This window comes from Colius striatus, chromosome 4, assembly GCF_028858725.1.
Source record: "Colius striatus isolate bColStr4 chromosome 4, bColStr4.1.hap1, whole genome shotgun sequence".
Taxonomy (NCBI): Eukaryota; Metazoa; Chordata; class Aves; order Coliiformes; family Coliidae; genus Colius; species Colius striatus.
Window position 1 is genome coordinate 74,917,282 of NC_084762.1, and position 20,440 is coordinate 74,937,721.

At 35.2% G+C, this 20,440-nt stretch overlaps 1 protein-coding gene across 6 annotated transcripts in view; it reads left to right on the top strand.

The window, feature by feature from the left end:
- Window positions 1–20,440, top strand: part of VPS13B (vacuolar protein sorting 13 homolog B) — a 457,128-nt gene that overhangs the window by 58,326 nt on the left and 378,362 nt on the right. For all 6 annotated transcript variants that reach the window (XM_061995669.1, XM_061995671.1, XM_061995673.1 and 3 more), the window contains 8 exons: window positions 2,395–2,490; window positions 2,822–2,944; window positions 5,369–5,506; window positions 6,855–6,942; window positions 9,996–10,187; window positions 11,110–11,279; window positions 14,576–14,770; window positions 16,197–16,321. In XM_061995669.1, coding sequence (XP_061851653.1) covers window positions 2,395–2,490; window positions 2,822–2,944; window positions 5,369–5,506; window positions 6,855–6,942; window positions 9,996–10,187; window positions 11,110–11,279; window positions 14,576–14,770; window positions 16,197–16,321 — 1,127 coding nt within the window. The remainder of the gene's footprint in view (window positions 1–2,394; window positions 2,491–2,821; window positions 2,945–5,368; window positions 5,507–6,854; window positions 6,943–9,995; window positions 10,188–11,109; window positions 11,280–14,575; window positions 14,771–16,196; window positions 16,322–20,440) is intronic.

Below are 20,440 nucleotides of genomic sequence, written 5' to 3' on the forward strand. Positions count from 1 at the left end.
TACTCTGCCCTGGTGAGGCCTCATCTGGCGTCCTGTGTCCAGTTTTGGGCTCCTCAGCTCAAGAGGGACATGGAAGTGTTGGAGAGAGGCCAGCACAGGGCCACCAAGATGATCAGGGGACTGGAACGTCTTTCATATGAGGAAAGGCTGTGGGAACTGGGGCTGTTTAGTCTGGAGAAGAGGAGATTGAGGGGTGATCTTATTAACATTTATAAATATCTAAAGGGTGAGTGTCAGGAGGTTGGGACATCCCTTTTTTCTGTAGTAGATAGTAACAGGACAAGAGGAAATGGGATGAAGCTGGAACACGAAAAGTTCCACTTAAACATAAGAAAAAACTATTTCACTGTGAGGGTGATGGAGCCCTGGCACAGGCTGCCCAGGGGGGTTGTGGAGTCTTCTTCCTTGGAGGTCTTGAAGACCTGCCTGGACATGTTCCTATGTGACCTGATCTAGGTGAACCTGCTTCTGCAGGGGTGTTCAACTAGATGATCTCTAAGAGTCCCTTCCAACGCCTACCATTCTATGATTCAATGATTATTCTGTCCATCTGATATTTATACATTTCTTTATAAAAAAAGCCTTAGCTTCATACAGCTTGTGAATTGTTTTTAAATTGATATTGTTGAAATTATTGTCCATGGTTTGGAATTGAATGAAAGGAGCAAAGGATAAATTACATAATTTCATAACCCTCGCATAATGTTTATGTGCCTGACTGTACACTCAATGCCATCAGCATTACTGTTCTGCCCATTTGGCTTGTCAGATGCGCACAAGAGTGTGTTTTGTGGGACTTCACAGCTACTTTCTCATAGCTGTTTTTGCTTGGCATAGGAAAGCATTTAGCTGCTCAACAGCAGTCAGAAAGGGTGAGGCAAGTGACTTTGGGAGCTGCGGGCATTCTATGGGGAGGTTAATGTTTAAAGTCTTTGTCTTGGTTGCAATGCTTATAAAACACCAAAAAATATTCAGCCCTGTTGTTTTGTGTCAATATGTTTGAGCCTTTGTTAAAAAAAAACCCTAAAAATAAATAATGGAAAATATTTTGCTGCATTAATTATATCCCTGAGACACCACTTAAACTGAACAAACAACCAAACCCCAAATTTCTCATTTATCATGGCTCAACGTCTTTCTTTCTCACTTTGCCATACTGTAGTAATTTTGTGCACTCTTTCCTCATTGGAGAAAACTCATTAAAAATAATATGAGCCTCTTTTTTGAACTTTATTTGCTGTATTGAGTATTTCCTAAGGTTTCTTTTAAGTATTTTATATTAGCAAGTGATAAAAATGATTTAAAATGTAACATCTCATATTATATAAATTTTTTAATGCAAAGTGATGTATGGCACTAATATGGTGACAGTTAGGAGGAAAACAGAATTCATTGTTCTGATTGCATGCAAAGAATGTATGGAATTAATTTGTGGTTTGTATTTTGGTTAAAAAATAAGGTCAAGTTTCTACATTAGCATTCTGAGCAGTTGATATCATTACAGCTAAAAATCATGCCAAATTAAATGTAGCGTTTTCTAATAATGGTGAAAATGATTCTTGTAATGTTTGAGTTCTTTTAATCAATTAATTGCTTTCCCTCTACAATAATTGCACACAGCTGAAGGATGATCAGTGATTTTTTTTCATCCAATTTTCTTGGACATTTGGATCACAAAATTTTAATTTGAAACAACATCCATGTGTATCCACTCTTGAAAATAATGAGTTTATGGATCTTTTTATATGAAAAATAGAATTTCAACTATTTAAGCCGCTCAGCATAAACTTCAGGGTTTTTTAATGCAAAACATAAAACCTTAATTATTTTGTGTCTCTCTTCGCCATTTTCTTAGCTGCAGGTTGTATGCTTTTTAACCTGAATGTGTGTTTTACCACTTCAAATTTTTATGTTGATGTAGTGCAAGAAATGCAAATGCATGTTTTTTTCAGATGTCAGGACAAAAACCAAAAATGAGCAAGGTTGTAATCAAAATGTTTCCTTAATATTACCCTGCTGTTCAAATATTTGCTGGGAGAAGAAATAATACATTTATGGATTTTTTACAGCAATTTATAAGCTAACTCAATACTATATTAATAATGCAGCTGTGTATCTGATTCGTCTTTTCACATAGATTCTCTTTAGATAAGTAAACTAAAAATATTAGAGTGGATTTCAAACTTTCTTTTATGGCATACTTCAACCAGAAGATGAATATGAGAAGTTCTAAAATGGATAATGCATTACAGCTGTTAAACTGCACCTGTTTCCTGCTTGTTAATAAATTTTAGCCCATAGTTTAATTTGTCTTAAATTCCATATATTAATGACATTACTGCTGTTTAATGCTAACATTGACTTACATAAGGTGTTTATCCTATTATTTCATAGCTCACTGAAATGCAAGCTGAATGTAGTTATTACAGCCCCCAGAAAGTAAAATCCAAAGAAGTTATATGCTGGGAACAAGAAGGAACCACAGTTGAGGTAATTTTCCATTGACAGGTGTTTTTTTGATTGATTGTAGAAAATGCAGTGACCAAAAATATTTTGAAATTATTTCATTATTTTCATATGCTGCTATGTTTGATGTGTTTATTAGAATAATCACCTAGGTGGAAATTCTCTAAATTTCTAGTGTTATAGTGATCAGAGAGCAAAATGATCCCTTTCTTTGAAGTGTGCTGTTTGATTAACTTGCTGTTTATTAAAGCTCTAAATACATAAACCTAAACGTTTTTCAGTTAACTTTCTAGCTATTTTTTATTTCTCATGGAGAGGAATTCTTCAAAATACCACTCTTTTCCCCCCTCACCAGGTCCTTATGAAAGGTGAACTTTTCTTTGATTGCCAAATAGGTTTTGTTGGTTGCCAGGCTCTGTGCCTTAAAGGAATTATGGGAATCAAAGACTTTGAAGAGAACATGAATCGAAGTGATGAAGTGAGTATACTGAAATATCAGTTGACTTGCTGAATGCTCAATTCTGGTATACTCTATTAAAACCTTTATGGCAAGGCTGCTGTTACCAATTGTGATGTAAGTTTTTTTTAATGTTACTGGAATATAGAACTCAATGGTACTTGTTATAGTTGGAAACAACTATCTAAGAGTGAGGGGCTACAAAACTCTGACAAAACAAAAATAAGGCTTTTTTTTAACAGCCTCATGATACCACATCATTATGTATGTATGTCTGCATGCTATGATCTTTATATATAACAAATTAATTGAAAACCTTTTGGAGGGTAATAAATGGGAACATTATAAGCTAAAGATAATAGAAGTGTGCCTTAAATATAGAATGAGTGCTTTGTTTCATCTTCCAATAATTTTGTATTAAGTAAAGGAGTAAAACAGTATTAATTTCTCTATTGTACAGAACTTCAGTTGCTTTAGACAAAATCATATTTACTGCTTCTAAAATATTTAATGAAGCGGTGCATGAAATTCTGAATTCAATAATAGATATTTTTGATTGAACTATGTGTAGAATAGTGTCTTAAAGATCTGGACATCAGCAGTTAATGTATCTGTTCAAATGAAAACAAATAACCAGCCAACAGCAGACTTATTAGCTTTATGTTAGTGCTTTGCTTGGCATCTGTTGCAAACATTTCTATGTAAATGCATGTAGCACAGAAATCAAGAAGAATTAGATACCCTTACACAGCTGTAGAATATGACATTATTGGGATTGCAAAGGTGTGTTGGGACTACTGTGCCGCAATAAGTAGACATAGGCTTTTCCAGACACATAGAGACTCTTTAGCTTTGAGGAGACTGAGATGTGATCTCATTAATGTTTACAAATATGTAAAGGATGGGTGTCAGGAGGATGGAGCCAAGTTCTTATCAGTGATGTCCAATGATAGGACAAGGGGCAATGGGTACAAGCTGGAACATTAGAAGTTCTGAAGAAATACAAGGAAGAATTTCTTCATTCTGAGGGTGATGGAGCACTGGAACAGGCTGCCCAGATGGGTTGTGGAGTCTCCTTCTCTAGAGATGTTCAAAACCCACCTGGACGAGTTCCTGTGTGACTTACTCTAGGTGGTCCTGCTCTGGCAGGGGGTTGGACTTAGATGATCTTTCGAGGTCCCTTCCAACCCTCAAGATTCTGTGATTCTGTGATTTGAAGGTGGATGTCAAGAGGATGGGGTGCCACTCTTTTCTGTAGTGTCCAGTGATATGATGAGGGGTAATGGACAAACCTGGAACAGAAACTTTAAATTTCAACTAAACTTAAGGACTAACTTCTTTACTGTGAGGATGAGGAAGCCCTGGCACAGGCTGCCTGGGTAGGATGAGAAGTCTCCTTCTCTGGAGGTTTTCAAAATCTGCCTGGACATGTTCCTGTGTGACCTGATCTAGGTGGACCTGCATGAGCAGGAGAGTTGGACTAGATGATCTTTTGATCAACTAACCCCTACCATTCTGTGATTGGCTGGTGATTTGGTGATTCTGTGAGGCAACTGGAAAAGATATGCTTCTGGCCCTTTTAGATAAAGGGAAATGTGATTGGGCATGTGCAGCCATGTCTGCAGCAACAATGAGATTGTGAGATACAAAATTATGAGATGAGTGATTTTTGTGTTGGGATAGGTTGTTGAGTGAATCAGTTGCTTCAATAGGTAAGGGACATTTGGGTAAGACATTTGTAAGAATGATGCCTCACCTGTTCTCTTTCTGTTCTCCTATAGTTGGGATTGTGCCTTTTATTAAGATTCCAGCTTTGTCATATGAAATTGAGAATAAATGGTTTGGGGGAAAAAAAAAAAGAAAAAGAAAAAAGAAAAAAAACCCAATCTCATAAATAACCTCTTTAGAAGAATAACTCTTGATGGAAAAGTTAGGTTGATTTTAGAAGAATTGAGTTTGAAATACAGAGAAAGCGTGAAAAAATCTAGATGAATAAAATGCTAAGGTATCAATCAGGTCATAAATTAAAATAACTACTTGTCTTGAAGAGGATAGCACATTTGAAAGGATTTTGTGAGGTCAGAGAAATAGTATATGTAATTACAAGACTGTTTATAGTTAAACGAATGGGGCAGAACTTGAAGTAACAATGATCTGAGGTTATTTTCTGTTAAAATTTAGTGTGTTCTATATCATGGGTTGTGTAGCATTTGCTATCTCAAACTGATTTTCTTAAATGAAAAATGGGGATGGAGTGGACAGGAACTTCAGTGTTATCTGAATGAAGTTATTTTAGTTGTTTTATCATCCTTTATAATTCAGTAATGCTCTTGGGGAATGCTACCATGTGATTAGTGTGTTACGACAGAATTGAAACTGCTTCGTTAATTTAACTATTTTTTTTTTTTACTCTGCTTTATTATTATTTTCCACTACCTCATGAAGGAGGCCTACTTTTTTACCTGTGGAGAAAATCTGAGTGAAAAAGGGACCACGTACCTTACCAATTCACTATTTGATTACAGAAGTCCAGAAAATAATAGTGTTCGTGCAGAATTTATATTGGATGCAGCTCATCATAAGGTCAGAGAATTAAATTTGTCTTACAGAGCGTTAAAATATTTTTTCTAATAGATTTCTAATGCTTATTTATATTTGTGTACTATTAGAGAACTGATTTTTTCATTAGTCATGTTTAATTGAATCTTACTTTGCAAATGACCAAGAAATAAATGAACCTGATTGTGTTTTAAAAAAAAACCCCATGAACCAAAAACATGTCCAAAAGAAATACCAAACTCCTCTCCTGCCCCAAAAGCTGAACTAAGGTTATAATTTCCAGAAGCCCTAACTACAGAACAGCTGCAGAGACAGAGATATGAGTGAATGCTAGCAAAAGGTCAAGCATTACCAGCACATACTTCTTTAAACCCAAACTGTTTCATACTCTTCAAACGAAGAAGTACTCTCTTAGAAACCACATCTTGGGCAATGTTAACTTATCGCTGCGTGCTATATTGGTATACTTAAAGGAAGTCTTGCTTGTTCTGCCTTTGGTAGAGACAAATTTTCAGTCACCAATAGTCACAGCTGTTGTAAATTGAGTAAAACCTTATTCGCTGGTTGCCTGCAATTATTAAAGACTGGATTCAGTGACCAAGGTGGTCCCTTCTAGGTGTGTTCGTAGGGTGGAGTTCTCTACCCTGTACAGGTAAACCATTTACCATTCAGAATAAGTCCAATTTAAAAATATAAAAAATATATATTAAAAAAAAATCACTGAAGAAGAAACCCTGGAAAATCCCATTTAAAAATGAAGTTAATTAATGAAATCACAAATGCTTATATATATTCACAAATTTCCCTTAGTGTGTTTTAGTTTTAACCTTTACTCTTTCCTTGGCCTGTCATTGATGCTTTCATGGCTTGCTTGGTTTTTGGCAAGAGGGGAAGCAAATTTGCCATGTAATAATGGATTGTGTTATGTACAAATTCCAATGATGGCACAAAGGCTTAACTTCCCTACTGTTTAAAGACAAAACCCACAATGTTTCTTATATTAAAAAGCCAGAATGCATGAGCTTCAGTTTTCAGTGTATTTAATAGGCAGATATGTTGCATGCAAGAGGTCAAGTGAAGAATATTTGCTCCATTAAAGGTACTAATTAACTAGATGCTATTGATGAATTGGTCAGCATGTCCATGGAAATTATGGATGTGCCTTTGTGTGGCCTCAAATAGAAGTTGCGTTACCTATCGGAAAGGTGAATTCTTGAGGATAACCTCTGTCCTTTGTTTTGATAAGCTTTTTTGTGTGTTGATGCACAAATCCAAACATGAATATATCTCTCTCATACCAGCCTATCAGTTGGTAATCTCAAGATTCTTTCCTTATACAACGTTTTCTTTGTTTGCTTTGCTTTGTTGGTAGGAGACATACACAGAGATAGCTGGAATGCAGAGGTTTGGGGCTTTCTACATGGATTACTTGTACACAATGGAAAGCACCAGTGGCAAAGGTACCTTTTTTCCTTTGTTTACCCAGTTAAATAATAGAAACAAAGACCTTTCATGCCTAGCTGATCCTTGACCAACTGTCCTCTGTCTTACCTTAGATTTACCATTATGTTGATCGTTTAGATGGTTTCATCTTCACTGATGTGTTTGAGCTGTTTTGGTTAGCTGTTGATTGTGGTGTTCCTTTTTTTTTTTTCTGTGTAGATAATCACGATATCTTTTGCAGTCAGTTGCTAAACTGCAAATAATTTTCTTATAGTGGTGGTGAAGTTCATTAAGTGTCACATGTTTTATAAAGTTGTCGTTATTGACTTTGGGGAAAAAACGATCTTTTAAGAAACACTGGTTGAAGAACAAAGTTGATCACTGACTTGGAGCAGAAGATGAAAAGTACTGTTTTTTTCTTCTATGAGGAAAATGCAAGCATGAGAGTGCAGAGAATTAATCTTTAAAAATATTTCATTTTTGTGAGCAAACATTAGCCTAAACCATGCACAAAGAGATATTGGCAAATTCTAAGTAATTTTCAAGCTTCCTATAAATTCTTTTCTTAAGAGTACAGAGGATTCAGTGCAGTAGGTGTTATCTACTTTTCTGAGTGTCATAACAGCCAGGACAAATAGGTTAATTGTATCAGCAAGTAAATTGTATATATTTTTATCCAGATATTCTTGTCACAAATTACAATGTGTTCCTCTCACCTCAGGAAGATTGTCTACAGCTGCTGCTTTGAAATTTTATTGCCTAAATAATGCTTTCTTCTGCACCTATGTGTTTATTATCATGAACACTGTTTCTGTGGACATATGTTGGGAACTTGTTGCTATGTTGTGATCAAAGGTTTATCTGTTGTTGCTAGCTAGTCCAACTCATTTGAGGGTTTTTTTTTGTGTGCTTTTGTCTCTATGTAAGAAAAGTTTCATCTCTGAAAGTTTTTGCTTTCTGGACTTGTTGAACATTAATTATAAAAGGAAAGAAAAACTTCCAGTTCGGAAGGATGGATCATGCAGAGTTTATGAGAAGAAATAAGTGATGCTATTGCTGTCAATAGGAAAGGGATAAACTGTGATTTAATGATTATTTCCCAACCCTGAGGCTTTCCTCTTTGTCCCATGAGTGTGATAAGAAGCTGAGAAAAATGTACATTAAGTCAAGACTCTACTGCAGTCTACTTCTGGTTTTAATAGAGAAAGAACTGTGTAATTGCATGCAGAACTTGTATGTAGAGAAGTTTGAATACCTAGGGTAAGCAGTACTTCCTTTTTGAATTTTGGAAATAGGAATTTTAGCATGTACAGATTATTTGATTGAGGGAAAATTTGTTTTGTGGAGTATTTGTCTTGTTTCTCTGCACAAGGAAAGTAATGCCATATATTTTTCTGACTATGACTAACCCTTTTCAGAAATTGCTGAACTCAGAATATTGGGTTTTTTTTACCCCCTTGAAAGGCCAGGCTACTGGTATTTTCAGACTACCTTTTCCCCTCTTCAGCTTCTCTTATATTACTTTCAGTTACTTTCTCAGGGCCTCAGCTTTTATTTTCTGTATCAGTTACCAGGAAAACACCTCACAAAATGTAGCTTGGCTTCTCATCAAGCCTTGCAGTATGCTTTTATTTCAGTATTACTCCTCTAATTTCAGCTTCCTGTCTACATGAAAGAATGGGTAGAGTAAATGATTTTAAATTAATGATTTAAATGGTTATAACTTAAGCATCATGAAATTAAAACCTGAAATTTTCAAATAGTTTTGTTCTGCAGAAAAGTGTGACACTTGCTGCTAGTTATTTTCTAGCTATTGTTTCTGTATTTCAAGTCAAATGCTAAATGATAAAATAGAACATGAAGAAATAGGTGTAAATTGTTTCTTTAAAATGAAGTTATAAATACCTCAAGATTTTGAAAGCTATACATCCTGCTACATTTTCAATAAGTAGTATGTTTTGAAAGTATTTATGTAAAAGTTTTACTTTTTTTTTGTTTTGACATTAACTATTTGCACTGTCTTCCCCTAAAAAACCAAAAAAACCTACCCCAACTTCAGTTTTAAGAGGCAGTTACTGTGACTGTAAGATTTTTATCTGTCAAGGCAATTTTGGTTTGACACATTCTTTGCACCTTTAACCTTTCCTGAAGCAGATTACTGATTAAACCACAAGTGCCTCCTGGATAACATTAACCTCAGGAGTGTCATCTATCACTTTAAGAAGTGTGTTCATCACTTAGTATTTTGGAAGGAAACAAGATAGATAGTCATGCACAGTACTCTTTATTTTAAAATTTCAGCTTTACTTTTCTGGTTTTTGCTTTGTATTTCACTACGAAACAGTAATTTCCCTGAAACCTGTGTAGCCTGTGTTCCCTGATTACTGATTTGCATGACCTACAGATCTAATAGGGTATACTTTTGTAGTTGCATTTTGTTAATAGTGTGTACCTATCCAGTCTAGTGGCAAGCTTATTATGCAGTACTCATAATTCCAGTTAGAATTATGACATGTGGTTCATGGAGAGCTTGAATAATCAGTGATCAGAAATTATCTTCCATTCCAAATCTGCAGTTTCAAAAATAGCCTGTGATCACCTACTTATGTAGAAACATTAGGTTTTCTATCCCATTCTCTTTGCACTTGGAATGAAATAGAACTATTACAGAAAGGGGTTGTATAAATAATAATTGTATAAATAATCTACTTAAGTGCCAAAATGCACTTAATATACATACAATATATATAAGATTATGTACATACAATATATATAAGATTATATACAGGGCAGAATATATGTGCATTATATATGAGCGAGTCTGCTTTTCTATGTTTGAAAATACAGGCTGTTATTACTTCTAAAGACTTTTGACCTTTTTTTTCTGGGAGTTTATGGTTTTTTACACTTCTTGATAGTGTTCATCTGGTTGGGATCCTGTGTATAATTGAAAGGATATAAATATGTTAATATGTTTCTAATGGAACGATTTGAAACAAAAGTAGCTGATAAATTTTATTATGTCAAATTGTTTGGTGTAATTTCTTTTTGTTTATAAAACTTCTTGTAGTTTCTGGGAATCAGCAAGACCTTTCTCCAGTAAAAAGCGAAGATTTTGGAAATGTTCAGGAGATGTCTACAAAAAGCCTCATTGTGGGCCCATTCAATCTCCGATTGGATAGCAGTGCAGTACACCGAATAATGAAAATGATAGCCTGTGCTTTGGAACATGAATATGAGCCATACAGCAGAACTAAGCCAGGTTTGTTCCTGTTGCATATATACAAATATACAGATTTAAACCAGACAAAATTCAATGCTCTTGAAGTTTCAACTTCCAAATAGGTTAACTCCAAATTTGTCAGGGGACTCTTGTGAGTCTAAAGAGCAAAACTGAACATAAATCGCAATATCCCTGTTGGGATATCCAACACTGGTTGGATATACCTCTGATGTGATTTCAGACACTTCAGACACTTTTTGTTTCAATCACAAGCCTCTCGTTTGTAGTGAGGCAAGTGATGTTCATGCTGGAATGCACGCAGGTAATGCAGTACAACCACTAATGTTGACTTGAAGCTGCCTTTCATTAGCTTTCTACTTCCTTATATATCCTACTTCTGCCCATGTGATCACACAAGACTTAATTGATTATCTTCTTCATGTGCTGAGCATGCAGCACCTGTTCATAATGATTGGGAGCAGCTTGCCCTGCCTAAACTCCCTTATTATTTATTCAACCACCACCTTTCTTCAAACTAAGGAAATATCTGGCTGGTCTAAATCATATCCTTTTTCGACTAAACACACAGCTGCGCTTGTTGAATAAGGAGGGCTCATTTCATTGATGTACATAGCTAACTTTTGGAAGTGCAGAAAATGTCCCTGTCAGTATGTATCTGTTAGTTAAAAATAATAGTTATACAGGATAAAAATACATAGAAAGAAGCTATGGTAAACTGTTAAGATGAATTTCTGAGAGACCTATACAGATTTATAAGTAAATTCCAGTTATGGTTGCATTTAGCCTTAAGTAGAACTAGTATGGAATATAATTATTAACTGTGATGGACAAGGGGAAAGCTTTTGGTTTTTTTGCTAATCCCTAACCACTTCTGAAACAGCATCTGTAGGAGATTTTTTATATATTTAGTCAAATGTATGTCATCTTGATTTTTTGGTAGATGATATGGATGGAAGCAGAACTATGCCAAGCTCAGAAGAAGTAGCATCATTAGAGGAATACATTCCCACTCGTCTTACAACATTCACTATTCTTAAGTGTACTATTATAATTCCTGTGGCAGAATTCAATTTACTGGACCACTTGATGCCCATAATCATGGGTGAGAAGGTAGGTATGCACAGCTGATTATTCCCTTCTTTATATCAGCATGTGCTATTTCATATAAGTTTTGTCACTGAGCTATTACTCCATGTGCTGGATGTCTTGCTGAGTTCCAAATCAGTTTGGTGCCCATGAGCCTCACCTAAACCAGGAGGTGTGTGTGATGATTAGCTAGACTGGTAAACTGAAGGTGTCATGCAGTAGCAGGAAAAAATAACTTAGAAGAAAAAAAGATTTAAAGCATAAAGCAGATGAAAAAGAAGTAGCCCTGGTTTTTCTGAAAACCTTTCAATGAGAAGAGTACTTCTTGCCGTTTTCATATGCAGGTCTTCCCAAACTTGGTCAAATCTGAAATCTTTGAATAGGTCAACTCATTGACTTCATAGATGTTAACAGCCATCTCTGTACTAGTTCAAGCCATAACATCAGCAGGACTTTGCCTCTTACCGAGTATTTAACTGCTGAGTGACTAGCTTGGAGAGCCTGAAATGCATATTTCCTAACAGCCTTAATTTGTTTTCTCTTCTGGACATATAGGTAGTATAACTACAGCTAAAGAATCCTGTACTGGTTTTATTACTATAGGACTTCTTCCTCAGTGAACCAAGCTGGGATGATACAGGGATGAGTCAGTGTTTTGTAGCAAAGGCTTGCAGCAGTAGGACTTACATCTTGCAGCAGAGGCTGGAAGGTATTTCATGAATAAGAGAAGAGGTGAAAGAAAAGGATAAAAAATACTGCAATTCATGATTGAGTTAAATTTATAGGAATTTTCATCTACTTTTAAATGTTTCCAATGTGTTTTTCACAAGTGGACACAAAATACATGTTCCATGTACTTGAAGATTAACTTTTTAGTGGAATGTGTTTTGCAGAAGTTGTAAGTATCTGTGGTTACAATTAAAGCAATGGGAGTTAGGCTTTTATTTAAGTACTTTGCTGTGCTAAATGTTCTAAAATTGTCATTTGGGTGGACTTCCAAAATGAATTAATTATTTTTGTATTGGCCTTTATTTACAATGATAATTTCTTGTCTAAAATTATGAAGCATTTCTATGTAAGAAAGATAAAAACCATCCAAAAGAGTTGGTTGATTTTTTTTTTTTTTTTTTCTCTGAGGTGGATTTGTATTTCTTGATGGAAGTCCCAATGACATAAAATCTCCAGAAAAGAATAAATATCTGCTGACTAGGAGACTGTTGTCTAACTTGTACTGTTTTTTTTCTAATGGAATATGCTTATTTACAACGTGTTTATGTGATTTAAGATTACATGTGGATGCACAAGAGGACAGAAAGACTTAATTGATGACATTTCCTATAGTGTGCTTGTATGGCAGTCATCATTGGTGATGTAAAATACACCCAATAATGTACATATGAATACTTCATCACTAGATCACTAGTCTCTAGGCTGCAGCATATATAATATTTTAAGCATGGGCCATTTATTCAGTGAATGTGCTTATGGAGTGTGTATCTCTGTCTTAAGTTTAGACTGCTTATCTTTCCAGTTAAGCTGGCTGGAATGAGTGAATGGGTGACAAGTCTGTTATCCTTTGATGTATTAGAGTATATTCACAAACTTATAATATTAGAAAATGAGACTTTGCCATGGGTCTAATGGAAAGCATTATTTCTTTTCAGTAGCCTAATGGACGGGATGCTTTTCATCTTATGGGCATGGGGAGATGATATTTTTATAATTGGTGAACAACCCCAAATTTATTGTAGACTTGAGGCAAACAAGTGAAATTCAAGAGAGATTTTTGATGGTTTTTTATGTTTATGGGGTGTTTTTTATGTTTACTTAGAGTTTCAATTTCTGTTTCTTGAGCAAAGCCAAAAAATAACAAGTAATAATTTTGGATTTTAGATTGAAAATCATGCATACATCAATTTATTATCCTGTTTTGACACAAGTTTAATACAATTTTTAGATTCATAGAATAATTTGGATTGGAAGAGATCTCTGGAGATAAACTCTAGGAGTCCAACATCCTGCTTAAAGCAAGCCCAAGTATAGCAGATTGCTTCATGCCTGTACTGGTCTTGTACTGGATACAGTGCTTGATTTTAATGGATGCTATGGAAAATATAATTGTATTTATAAGATTGCAGTATTTGTATCTTTTGTTGAGATGCCTGACATATTCTGTGAATACATAATGATATACGGCAATGTAAAGGTTAGACCAATGTGATTTTAGTATGAAGATAGTGCTTTAGAGTGATGAAAATGTAAACAAGTATTTTAATGAACAAAATATTTTGACTTGACATATTCTTTCAGTAGGTTGAGCTTGGCCAGCTGCCAGGTTCAGATCCAGACACACTCTCTCTCCTCTTCCTCAATAAGACAGGGGGAAGAGAACAGGACGAGTTGAGATGATAAAGAGATCATTACCAATTACCATTAAGAGAAAAGTAGACATGAGGACAGTTAACTAATTGCCAATTAAAATAAATCTGGACAACGAGCAACAAAGACAAGAATCAAACTAACACTTTTCTCCCATCTGCCATTTTTCCTGGACTCAGCTTCACTCTTTCATTCCCTGACTATTTTACCTCCTACTCCACAGCACGAGGTGCTGGGAAATGGGAGGCTGTGGTCACCTTATAACAGTTGATCTCTGCCACTCTCTCTTCCTCATACTTTTCCCCTTCTTCAGTGTGAGTCCTTTCCACAGGCTGCAGTCCTTGAGGAAAAATCTGCTCCAGTGTGACCTCTCCACAAGGCTGCAGTGTCCTTCAAAGCTTATCGACCTGCTCCATTGTAGGTTCCTCCACGGGCTGCACTGTGGATGTGTGCTCTGGTGTGGTCTCTCCCATAGGCTGCAGCAGAATCTCTGCTCTGGTGCATGGAATACCACCTACTTCTCCTCCTTCTTCTGACCTTGCTGTTCGTATTGCTGTTAATCACTTTTTCCACCTCAATTCCATTCAGTGTGGCATTTCTGCCCTTAAATGTTTCCACACAGCTGCCAACAGTTTGGAACCAGCCGTGCCTGGCATGGGCAGCCCCTGATCTCCCTTCACAGAGGCCATCCCTGCATCCCCTGCTGCCAGCAACTGCGCACCTACATGCGAGCCAACTCTGGATAAAAAGTCATCCAGGGAAATTGTTTTGGAAAGATTTGAGAGTTTGTATGATGATGACTATAAGGCCCATGATATCTGTAAACAATTTGTTACATGTAGATTTGCTTGTGTGTGTGGGCTAGAGTAGGTACATATGGCAAATGACACATTGGAAGTGTAGTAATTGCATGGATTTTTTTTCCCCTTCCTCTCTCATAGAACTTAAGTGGACTGTTAAATGCTGCAAGCTTCCAGCCCCTGAGGCCTTTACCTTCCATCCGAATTTTGGTAGATAAGGTTAACCTGGAGCACTCGGTGCCAATGTATGCAGAGCAACTGGTGCACATGGTCAGCAGTCTCAGCCAGCCCCCTGACAACCTTCTTCATTACTGTTACTCACACTGCTATCTGAAGGTAAAAGAAGGCTTGAAATCTGTTTCTTATACAGTGTACTGAGAAAAAGTTACTAATAGGTATAGATAATCCTGTTAGTAGGTTTCTTGGGAGAAAGTTTACAGTTTATATAAAAGGATGTAAACACGTGCCAGAATGCTGTTGTTTCAGATTGCTGCTTCTTACCTGATTTTTGTGATATGAGCAGAGAACTTATAATATGGACATGAAAAAACTACACTGAGTGAAGCCTCAAAGTCTTTGTGACAAGACTTAAATAATTTGGAAAGAGATCTTTCTTCTCTTCTAGGTTAATCCTTGTAGAATATGTATATTGCAGTCAGCTACACTTAGACTTGATGAGATGTTGTGAGGAAAACTTTAAACTTCTAGTAATGTTGATACAGCAAAACCATGATAGTGAAGGTTTGCTATCAAAAACTGTTGTCAAACAATTTGAATTTTTCGCCTTAAAATGAAAAAAAAAAGCTCTGAATGTTCTCAATTAAAGATCCTTTATGTGAGAGCAGTTCTTATTGTGAGGTTGGGGGAAGTTGAAGAAGCTACTGAAAAATTGCTTTGAAGTGATTCAGTTGCCATCTTCTGAGATAACATGAAAAAGTGAAATCTCAAGAGAAGTTGTAAAACAGGCCTTCCAACCTTTTAGAATGTGTTCAGGCTGTTTGAAACATTTTGGTGCTACTAAAATATAAATACTTACTGCTACTACTGTTGATTTTGCTAAATTTTCAGTTATCCGTTCACTTCTATGCTGCTATGTTAATAGAGATTTAAACAGTGACATTCCTACTGATTGCATAAAACAAAGTCTGAGTGATATTTACCTCTGCCACATTAAAATCATTTGGAGGGCAATATTGCAAGTCATCTGTGTGTTTGTCAGTTTGTGTTCAAAAAGTTTTTAGCACGTGTTTGGTCAGTGTTTGCAAAATGTGGACTTGAATTTTAAGTTGTATAGAGTTTTTTGCCAGCTTTAATACAGGCCAAAGTGTTCTGTTCTTATGTGAATGACGGTACAGCATGTTAAAAAGTCAACTCTACAACCATTTCCCTGTTCAACTAGCAGTGAAAAGTCGTGAACAATAGTTGTGATGAACCTTTTTTTCAGATACTTCTATTAAGACAAAAAGATTTGAAGGGAAGCTTCTCATTTCCTTGGTTACCACCTTTTCAGGAGTAGTTAACACATGAATTTTTGAGTGAAGAAAATATTTTTATATGTATTCATATTGCAACATTATTTTAAGTAGTGTTTTTTTAGTTATATTTGCATTTGGGGGGCAAAGGAATTATCTAAAAAAATACACAATTTATACACATTTAAAAATATATTCAATAAATGGGAAACATTACGTTACAAAGTGATTTGATAATAGTAATCTCCTCATGTGATAATATACTCTTTGACTAATTTAATTTGTTTCAGATATTTGGTTTTCAAGCAGCATTGACTTCTTTGGACAGTAAAGGATTGTACTGCTTCCCTGTTCCAGTTATCCCCTCATTCAGTACTGCTGTTTATGGCAAGCTGATCAAGTTTCCCAAATATTGGTGAGCATTAAGCATGTACAGTGTATTGAAGTGATGTACTCAACACTTGTGTTTCTAATGAATGACTGAAAAATTATCAAGCTGCATATATGTCCATAAACTTTTCCCTCTATTCTGTCATATTCTACTATTAAGTCTGTTATCATTAATATATTTTTTGTAGAGTAGCTGTAATAAACATTGTTAGGTTGAGAGAACAGGCTATGTAAGCCTTGTAGTAAATGGCTTCCTTTTAGACCTTGTAGAATTCTGTGATCCAATTTCTATTCTTCCTTGAGTAGATACAAAAGCTGAAGTTATATATTGATGACAAGCTTGATGTATGTAACCGAACAGCAAATCTTTTCCTGTTTTAAACTCAACCAATTAAAAAGTAACAAATGGGGGAGGGGAACTCAAAACAGCACAAATCCACAAAAAAATCTATTAGACTTCTATTTGTCATTCATTACAGTTGGAACTTTTCAACATTGTGATTAAGTATTAAACTGCAGTAGTTCAGATTTTAAATGCTAATACTTTTATTCTGGAAACAATTCTCTACTTTCTTATGAAGTGAGCTATATAATTTTTTTTAACTTCATTGCCATGGAAGTTCAGTATTTAACTTTGCAGTTAACTCTTCTGATCATAAATGTAAGTTTGTAGTAGTTTTTATTAATAAACTGAATTTATTAAAACTACTATGAAGAAAATGCTTTTTTGCAGTGCATTGGAGAGGATTTTAGTTTTCCCTGTCCCTCGTTTAGAGTAGTAACTGTTTGTAATACTACTTTGACTAAAGCCATATAAAGAATATGACATAAAATGGCAAGATAACGGTTAAACAGGTTAATGTGTTAAATACTTTGGCTTCAAACATTCTGTATTTTAAAGGTGATTTGTAACATTCGTTTGTGAAAATTTAATGGAATATTAAAAAATTGTTCTTACTGCTTCATAGGGAATATACTAGTTTTTCTCTCTCAAGCTATTAAATACTGTGATAAATACTATGTTAAATATAAGAGGTTTTTAGCATAATCAGTATACCACCAGGTGGTAGTAGCCTAATTGACTTTCTCATATTTTCCACCAATAGTCTACAAAAGTACTAACCACTTCAAACAAATTGCTGTTCTGTTGCAGCACTTTGCTAAAAAATAGTAACTGTTACCAGGATCACCTGTAATCAGCACTTACGAGCGTACTTCAGTACACTGGTAGGATTGACAGCATTTCTTGACATGACCTGACATTTAACACTAAGCTCTGGTTAGTGACCATTGTTAGTAAACTGTAGAAATAAGTCAGTCTTCAGTGGTAAACTTTACTTTGTATACTACATTATAAACCCCATGCTTAGTAGTTGAAAAACATCTGTCATCTGACAAGTTCATGGAATTCAAGTGCTAGTGCTTTCTTATGAGTGCACTTGTGCTCTCTTTTGTGTGTACTCGTGCTCACTGCACTCAGTGTCTTACTCACTCATGTAAGGTTTCTCACGCTTTCCCTCGTGTGCCATTGTACACTTGCCGTCACGCTCTTTCTCATGTGTGCATGGCCCCCAGCTCACATTGTTTCTGGTGCACTGTCTGCATCTCTCATGCTTTCTGTCTTGCTCACTTTCTTTGTTTCTCTTCTAAAAAAAAATTCTACTACAACATGTGCCCAGCTGGAAAACAGAGTGATAGACTGATAACATGGAAAAATAAAAATATACAGTAGTTTTGCAGGGGAATGGTCCTGCCTGAAAATAACTTTAATTTAATACTTCTATGATATGAATTATTTTTAAAGCTTATTTATTAACTATGTGAAATAATTATATAAAATTAACTTATTCCAACAATTTATCTAAACTAAGCAACACCAATTTGTGGGTAATAAAGTAGAAAAACAAATGAGTACAGCAGCAGCCAGGTTAAATGAAGTGTAGTTTGAAGTGAATAAAACTCCAGATGAAACACATCAAATAGCACTTGAACTAAATCGAAATCAGCATGAGGACTGAGAGCTTCATTGAAGTCATGCAGTGAGTGAGAATTAGTCTGGTAGGATAACCTGGTAATGTCATTAAACCTAAACTCAGTCCTCCCCCTCAAATTATACCACCTGCTTTATTTGGATTTTTAGATTTCACATTCCAGAGTTTCTTAAAGTACACACATCTGATGCTACATGTGTTCTATTTCTTTGCAGAAAATATATACCGCAGACTATACCTTTTAAAAACAAAGACATTTTATGAACTGTTATGGAATCCCTCAGGTAGTATGTTTTGAGTTAGCAGTGAAAATCTCAACTTTATTTCTGACATAAATCAGTAGAATAGCTTTTTTTTTCTACTTTCAATATAATAATCTCAAAATGTATAATGGTATATTAAGTACTACAGTAATATTCTTTTTTTTAAAGCAAGTTGATAAACATTTGTAGTATGCTTTAAATATCAGCTCAGTAAATTCCAGTAAATAACCATGTTACAAAATCACTGTTTCATTTACCTACTAGATTGACGTCTGTTTGAATTTCAGTGAATACACTTCTTTCTTGTAGAAGAAATGTGCTCAAGCTCATGCTCACTAGTTAACTAAATTTTGAATGTCTTGTAAATTGTATAGCTAATTATTTTTGTGTGAAAGTAAAAACATCTGTTCTTTCGTTTTTGTCAAGCATAACAAGATGCAAAATGCAATGTTAATGTCAATATTTTACAACTACTTTATGTAGTGTTGCATGTCAGATTGTAAAGCAGCTTTCAAGGCTTTCAAGAGGATGTCTAAAAACAACTGAGAATTAGCAGAATATGCTTAAAAGCCTAGATTGAATGCCAAGAATGTTTATTGCCCAACAGAAATCTTAAGAGGAATTAGCTGATTTCTTTCTTTTTGTCTTTTGGCTACAATGTCTGCAGTAACGGATGAGGTAATCTAGTGTAAAACATTTCAGTTTCATAACCTTCTATCCATGATAAAGGATCAGTTTATTGTCCTTCTGAAGAATATTCAAGGAACATTAAAGACTGTGGATTCTGAAGAACCATTCTTAATTTTTCTGATACCTGGACTGATAGTGAAGTGTGTCTGCATATTTCAGTCTAGATATTGGTCCAGTTAGGTATATAATTTTATTGTGTTTTTATCTTTTCTTTACCCGTTCATTTATAAGGTTATAAACAGGGATTATGGGATCTATCCCTGCATCCTTTCTGCTTGGCTTTGTGGTCCAGTAGTCTGCTTTCAAGGGACCCATTTCCTTGATAGTGTCTCTTCTTTCTCATTTGGAGAACAGAGGAATGTCTGTCTGCAAGGAAGCAGCAGTACAGACATAACTAATAGCTGGTGATGTTTAATTTGAGTGTATGAATGAACCTATTATGAAGAAGGTGAGAATTTAATGGGTGAATTAGTATGTAGCATTTCATGGCCTGCACTTCAAAGAGTACAGAGCAGTTACTGGATTGTACTTGAGTTATCTCTCTATCAGAAGAGAAATCTGGAATAGAAACCTTCAAGTAGATCTAGGTATTTACTAGTGAATAAAAAAAAATCTTTGAGAGACTAAATGGATATAATTTTTGCAAAGATTCTTTTGGGCTTTTCTCTGCAGATACTGTCTTAAATTTCAGCTTAAACATAGGCAGTGTGCTAATCTTAGTCAAGCAGTTTCCGAGGAGGAAGGATTCTTGATACTTCAGTATTTTTATTGATGAGTCAATAGTTATTAACAAAAGCTAAAAAGTTTAAAATTTGGTCTGCTCTTAAAGCAAGTTACATGTATCATATGCAGTGTACCTCAGCTGCCCAGAGATATGATGTTGCTTCACCTGTGAAAGCTGTGGATTGCGGTCCTGACGTAGTTAATTTATTAACATGTGCCCACACAGTACTGAGAGATCATTGCAGAGATCCTCACATGGAATATATATATTTTTTTTTCCATAGGCTTTGTTTTTATGGACCCTTAAAGACATTTGAATAGTTCAATACCATTTTAACTGTAAAGGTAAATGTTTACCATATCTCCAGAATCTGTTACATTTACGTAAGATTGGCACCTTAGGTTGTAATCTTCTTTTGCTTAGTCATTATACTATGATGGTGAGAAACATGCTTTGCAAGCAAATTGAACATCAAA